Source organism: Triticum aestivum, chromosome 1A (assembly GCF_018294505.1).
Source record: "Triticum aestivum cultivar Chinese Spring chromosome 1A, IWGSC CS RefSeq v2.1, whole genome shotgun sequence".
In the NCBI taxonomy this organism is placed as follows: domain Eukaryota; kingdom Viridiplantae; phylum Streptophyta; class Magnoliopsida; order Poales; family Poaceae; genus Triticum; species Triticum aestivum.
Window position 1 is genome coordinate 518,119,248 of NC_057794.1, and position 6,782 is coordinate 518,126,029.

General features: G+C 52.2%; 1 protein-coding gene across 1 annotated transcript; it reads left to right on the forward strand.

The window, feature by feature from the left end:
- The first annotated feature begins 279 nt into the window (after nucleotides 1–279).
- LOC542883 (thioredoxin H-type-like) lies at nucleotides 280–2,023 on the forward strand. Its single transcript, XM_044485188.1, has 3 exons — nucleotides 280–542; nucleotides 1,516–1,638; nucleotides 1,727–2,023. The coding sequence occupies exons 1-3, from the start codon at nucleotides 408–410 to the stop codon at nucleotides 1,859–1,861; spliced, it is 393 nt and encodes a 130-aa protein (XP_044341123.1). The 5' UTR covers nucleotides 280–407; the 3' UTR covers nucleotides 1,862–2,023.
- The last annotated feature ends 4,759 nt before the right edge of the window (nucleotides 2,024–6,782 follow it).

The following is a 6,782-nucleotide window of genomic DNA, read 5'->3' on the forward strand; positions in this document are numbered from 1 at the left end:
TTCCGACGATGCGTTTTCAGTGGGAGGAGACGTTCCCGTCGACGACGAGGCGCCTACGGTGACTTCGTAAATCTCAAGATGATATGCCGGCTTAGTCTCTCGGAGATACTCATAGGGGTAAGGTACGCGTGTATGTGTTCATAGGGATGAGGGTATGCGCGTGTATATGAGCGCTTGTGTCTGTACTGATATAAAAAAAAACAGTCCCAATCCGGATAGCTACGGGCCCCAGGGGCTCCGCCGTAATTTCGCGCAGGAGAGAAGGGCATATTCCTGCCTGCCTGCCGGACAAGACCATATTTTTGGGGAGGCGAGCCGGGATTGGAGACAGAGGCCAGAAGGCAACAACAAAGTGCGCGTGAGAAATAAGCGGTGCTTGCCAAGCAGAGAGAGAGAGAGAGAGAGAGATGGCGGCGGCGGCGACGGCGACGACTACAGCGGCGGCGACGGCGGCGGCGGTGGGGCCGGGGGAGGTGATCTCCGTCCACAGCCTGGAGCAGTGGACCATGCAGATCGAGGAGGCCAACGCCGCCAAGAAGCTGGTATACATCTATCTCTCTGGATCGATTTCTTTCTCCTCCCCCCCTATCTTAGTACTAGTTCCGCAAAGCGGCGGGAACGCGGATGGCCTAGCGCTGGTTTTGTTTCAGATCCTGCTCGAGCCGTACGTCGAGCGTCGGTGTCTGTTTCGGTCACCAAAAATCTTAAACCTAGGAGTAGTAATACTGTTTGGTGGATGAGAGCGGTTTGGTTTCGTGTTTGTACTGGCCACACGAGGACGGATTTGTGCTTAGTGGAGTTGGATTGGTGTGTGTCGGATTATTTCATCAGAGAGAATATTCAGTGCCGTTTTGTTTCCCCCAATCTCTGGGGTGCCGGGGATCTAATATTTGTCAACTGCAAAAATTGCAGCACAAGCAGACAGTTTCAGGTCTAGACCGTGTGCAGTACTTAGCTGGACGTCAGGGCTTCGTTAAGCTAGTTAGTCACACCCCCACTAGGTCGCTGAAAAATGTCATGGCATCGGATTTGGTACATTGTAGTGCAGGGGGGGCACCTCACTTTGCAAGGTCTTTTTTATTTTCTTTGAATTGTCTGAAACCACTGTCATGAGTTGATTATGTTGTGATAGAACGTGTGTATTGTTTGCCATAATCCTGTATAGTGGTTTGTATATTTTAAACACATCTTGATGGCATATCTCATTACATAATTTTGCAGCACTTTTTTGGCGCACTGTGCTGCCTCATGAGTTTTGTGGTGTTGGATGGAGATTTTGGGTACTGCTACGAATTTGCACCAATATTTTGTTTGTAGATCACGTCTCTTCAAGGTTGCATAGGAAGAATGATCGTGTTAACCCACGGAAACCCTGAACCATGACTTCATATGATGATTGTTATTTAGTTTGTAATGTGTTTTTTGCGTCGGTGTTAAAATAAACTTCTCATGGAGTTTCAACTCAGAAATCCTGGAACAATCGCAGCAATGTTGACCTTGTTTTCTTGGTAACAGGTGGTGATTGACTTCACTGCATCATGGTGCGGACCATGCCGCATCATGGCTCCAATTTTTGCTGATCTCGCCAAGAAGTTCCCAGCTGCTGTTTTCCTCAAGGTCGACGTTGATGAACTGAAGGTAAAGGAACTTATGACTCTGTTTACAGAGTATTGTGGTACAAAATCAGAGCTGTGTCACTAACAAAGCTTTATTGTTGTATAAACAGCCCATTGCTGAGCAATTCAGCGTCGAGGCCATGCCAACCTTCCTGTTCATGAAGGAAGGAGACGTCAAGGACAGGGTTGTCGGAGCTATCAAGGAGGAGCTGACGACCAAGGTTGGGCTCCACGCGGCTGCCTAGTAATCACCTAGCGGAGTAGTATTCGCCTAAATAAAATTGCCGCTTGAGAAGTAGTGCCTCCAATGGCACCGGATATGCTGTGTACTGCTTGCTTCTTGTGAGTTTATGGATGATGGTGAATCAAGTGTGACTTTATTCGGTAAATGGTTGATTTCATAAGGAGCTGATATGTCCCAAGTAATTAGCATGTCGAAATGCTATGATACTTGAATCTATGTGGTCTCAAGCCGGTACATTGTTCCCCTCTTCATTCTTGGGCTCACCCGACCTGCTGGGGCTTCCGGCGGCGGAGCTCTAGCCTGGAGCCTCCAAGAAGGCAATGCAATGCACTGGTTCCTGGTTAATGCTTAGTGGCTTAGTGGAACCTGGCCTTTCTCTGAGTGTAAACTCAAATTCTTCCATTTTGAAAACCACTGACCTCTAGCAGTTGGAACCGGGGAACCAGATATTTCTCCTCAAACTCCTCAAAAATCAATTATAAGCTGAGGATAATCAGAGCAGAAATCAGACAATGGGCTAGGTCTAAATCAAGCTTACAAACTCTACTGGCCAACAGCAAGCATGTGATTCAGTACACTGAAGCAGTGGAAGAAAGAAGGAAGCTGTCAGCACTTGAGTTGGTTTTAACTTTTAAGAGCATATGCCAACAAAGAGGCCCAGCAGCTGATTTTGTGGCAAACTAGCATGTGGAGATGACTGAGCAAAGATCAGAGATTGTATGTTTTGGGAGATTAAAACACGCAATTCTTCTACGCCGCTGTAAATTGTCACTCCAGAAAAAACAGAATTACTCCTGATGAGAGATGACATACAGCACTCTGAGAATTCAGAAAAGCTGACTATTGCTGCGGAGTTCTTCACAAACTTGTTTGGAAAGGACTCATCTCTTCCAGTTATTGATCCCGCAAATCTGTATGGTCAACTCGACATTAGTATGTTGGATGAACCTATCTCCTGGGCTGAGATTGTTAATATGCTATCAATAACCTGGGCCTTCCTTTATGTACCCAAAAAAATACGCATGGCATGCTAATGCCAGTAATTCAGAGTGGACAAAAGACTCTGTGGGTGTCTGGCCATCTTTCTTTCTTGGGGAGGAAGATTAATATTGATCAACTCCGTGCTCGGTGCGATTCCAAATCATTTCATGGCATGCTTCTTGTGGCCTAAAGAGTCTTTAAAAAAGCTGGAACAAATCCTGTGAGGTTTTCTTTGGCAAGGAAAGAGTTCTGCAAGTGGAGGACATTGTTTAGTGGGTTCTGTCAAGTTGCCGAAGGCCAATGGAGGGCATTGTTTAGTGGATGAGGGACCCTGAAGCTCACTGTTGAGGATAGTATTTGTGCATGTATATTGTTTTTTGTACATTAGGCCCACATCTTTAGTTGTTGTATAGATTGAGGTAGAGGCCCCACATTATACTTATATATACCGTGTATATTGCACCGAATCAATACATCGTGCAATTCATACATCTAATATGATATCAGTTTTTAGGTTCTAAACCCTAATCTTCCGCTGGCGCCGTCGCCGCCGTGCGTCAACCGCACCGGCCGCCGCTTTTCCTCTCGCTAATCACGCACTAGCCGCCGCTAATCCTGCCAGCCGCCGCTAGCCCGCCCGCCCGCTGCACTGCCTTCCACGCTCTCCAGGTCGTCCCGTCGCTCGCCAGATCGTCCTATTCCCTCGTCCTGCCCGCTAGCGACACGCCGCCGCCTCCCGATCCCACGTCCCGAGGCCACCGCTCGTCCTGCTCGCACTAACACCACGCTACACGCATCACCATCGCTGCTGTAGCTCGCATCGCCTGCCGCGCCACACGCATCGCCAGGTAGACCAAGCCGCTCACACCGTCCCGTTTCCGCCATGTCGTCTGTCACTTCCTACGCGTCCACCAACTCCAACCCGTTCGCCGACGCCAACCCCCCTGACGTCAACGACATCCGCAAGCTTAACATCTTCGAGCGGGTGCCGGTTCGTCTCTCTCAGGCGGACTCCTCCTACCACTCGTGAAAAACGTATTTTTTCCTTGTGTTTCGGGAGTATCATCTCATAGATCACGTGGATGGCACCGTCGACTCCAGCCTCGTTCCCGAGTTTCATGACTGGTCCACCATCGACATCACAATCATCCGCTGGTTTTTCCTCACCATCACGCCCAACCTCTTCCAGACGGTCGTGACGGACGGTGATGATGCCTGCGCCGTGTGGACCAAACTGAACGGGCTCTTCACCGACAACAAGCTCTAGCGTCGCGTTTTTCTGCAGCAAGAGTTCTTTGGGTGTCATCAGGACAACACCTCCATCGACGACTATTGTCGCCGCCTTAAGACTCTCGCCGACGAGCTTCGCGATATCGGCGCCAAGGTCGATGATGACCTCTTCCTCAGCACGCTCACCGCCGGGCTCAACGAGGACTTCAGCAACGCCGCGGGGAACCTCAGCCTCATCCCCAACCCGTCCTTCGCCAAGTTCGTTGCATACCTCCGCCTGCAGGAGCAGCGGATGCAGAAGGTGAAGACACGCCATCCACACCGCCCTCGCCGCCGGCACCACTCGCGGCGGGCCTCCGGCGCCTCCTGCTGCCCCGACACCCCAGCAGCGTCATCAAGCGCCCTTCCCGGCGCCCCAGCAGCCGGGGCTCCTGCCACTGTCGTACGGCCCGCCCGCGCCCCCCGCTCCTCCCGCTGAAAAGCGCCGCGGGGGTCGGCGTGGTGGCCGCCGCGGTGGTCAGCAGCAGCGGCAATAGTTCCAGGCGCCGCAGCAGCTCCAGGTGCCGCCCCCATGGGCCTCCGGCTACAACCCCTGGACCGGCATTGTCCATGCGTACACCATGCCAGTTCCACGGGCTCCTGCACCGACGCTTCATGTGCCGCGCCCACCGGTGCACCAGGCGTATTACGCGGCTCCGCAACCGTACGGAGGATACCCACCGCCGCAAATGAGCGGCGCCTACGGTCTCCCTGCAGCCCTGCCGCCACCCTCGCCGGCCCTACCGCCGGCACCTTGGGATCCGACGCTCCTCGCTGCACTGCACACCGCGCCTACACCGAACAACTACACTGGAGGCGGTGATTGGTACATGGACACTGGGGCTACGGCACACATGTTTGCTCATCCTGGTAATCTTGCCTCCTTCACTTCTGTCACCACCGACCGCCGCATTATTGTCGGCGACGGTTCCACACTACCTATCACATATGTCGGGCACACTTCTTTTCCTTCTACTTCTCTACCTATTACTTTGTCTAACATACTTGTGTCACCTCATCTTATTAAGAATCTTATTTCCGTTCGTTGTTTAACTCATGAAAATCCTGTTACTGTTGAATTTGACGAGCTTGGTTTTTGTGTCAAGGACGCTCGAACCAGGATGGTACTTCACCGATGTGACAGCTCGACGAGCTCTATCCGGTGCATCCGCCGTCCACCTCCACCACCGCACCGGTTGCTCTCTCCGCTGGCGTCGATCTCTGGCACGCTCGTTTGGGTCACCCCAACCCCGTCACACTTCGTCATATTCTTAGGAGTTTCAGTTTCAGTTGTAATAAGATAGAGGATCACACCTGTCATGCCTGTCGTGTCGGCAAACATGTTCGCCTTCCGTTTAATACCTCCACCACCATAGCTTCTTTTCCTTTTCAGTTGATTCATAGCAATGTGTGGACCTCTCCGGTTCCTAGTAATTCGAGCTATTTATATTATCTGGTTATTCTTGATGATTATTCTCATTATGTGTGGACGTTTCCTTTACGACGAAAGTCGGATGCACTCTCCACTTTGTCGGCCTTTTACTCCTATGTCAGCATGCAGTTTGGGCGTCCCATCCTTGCTCTTCAGACTAACAATGGAAAATGTTGGGGAACGTAGCAGAATTTTAAAATTTTCTACGCATCACCAAGATCAATCTATGGAGTCATCTAGCAACGAGGGAGAGAGGAGTGCATCTACATACCCTTGTAGATCGCGCGCGGAAGCGTTCAAGAGAACGAGGTTGATGGAGTCGTACTCGACGCGATTCAAATCACCGATGACCTAGTGCCGAACGGACGGCACCTCCGCGTTCAACACACGTACGGTTAGGAAGACGTCTCCTCCTTCTTGATCCAGCAAGGGGGAAGGAGAGGTTGATGAAGATCCAGCAGCACGACGGCGTGGTGATGGATGCAGCAGGATCCCGACAGGGCTTCGCCAAGCGCAAGCGGGGAGGAGATGTGTTACGGAGGGAGAGGGAGGCGCCAAGAGCAAGGGTGCGGCTGCCCTCCCTCCCTCCTTCTTTATATAGGGGCCTTGGGGGGCGCCGACCCTAGGGAGATGGATCTCCAAGGGGGCGGCGGCCAAGGGTGGCTCCCCCCCCCCCAAGCCAAGTGGGGGGCGCCCCCACCCCTAGGGTTTCCCAACCCTAGGCGCAGGGCAGGCCCAAGGGGGGGCGCACCAGCCCACTAGGGGCTGGTTCCCCACCCAATTCAGCCCATGGGGCCCTCCGGGATAGGTGGCCCCACCCGGCGGACCCCCGGGACCCTTTCGGTGGTCCCGGTACAATACCGGTAACCCCCGAAACCTTCCCAATGGCCAAAAATTGACTTCCCATATATAAATCTTTACCTCCGGACCATTCTGGAACTCCTCGTGACGTCCGGGATCTCATCCGGGACTCCGAACAACTTTCGGGTTACTGCATACTAATATCTCTACAACCCTAGCGTCACCGAACCTTAAGTGTGTAGACCCTACGGGTTCGGGAGACATGCAGACATGACCGAGATGCCTCTCCAGTCAATAACCAATAGCGGGATCTGGATACCCATGTTGGCTCCCACATGCTCCATGATGATTTCATCGGATGAACCATGATGTCGAGGATTCAATCAATCCGTATACAATTCCCTTTGTCAATCGGTACGTTACTTGCCCGAGACTTGAT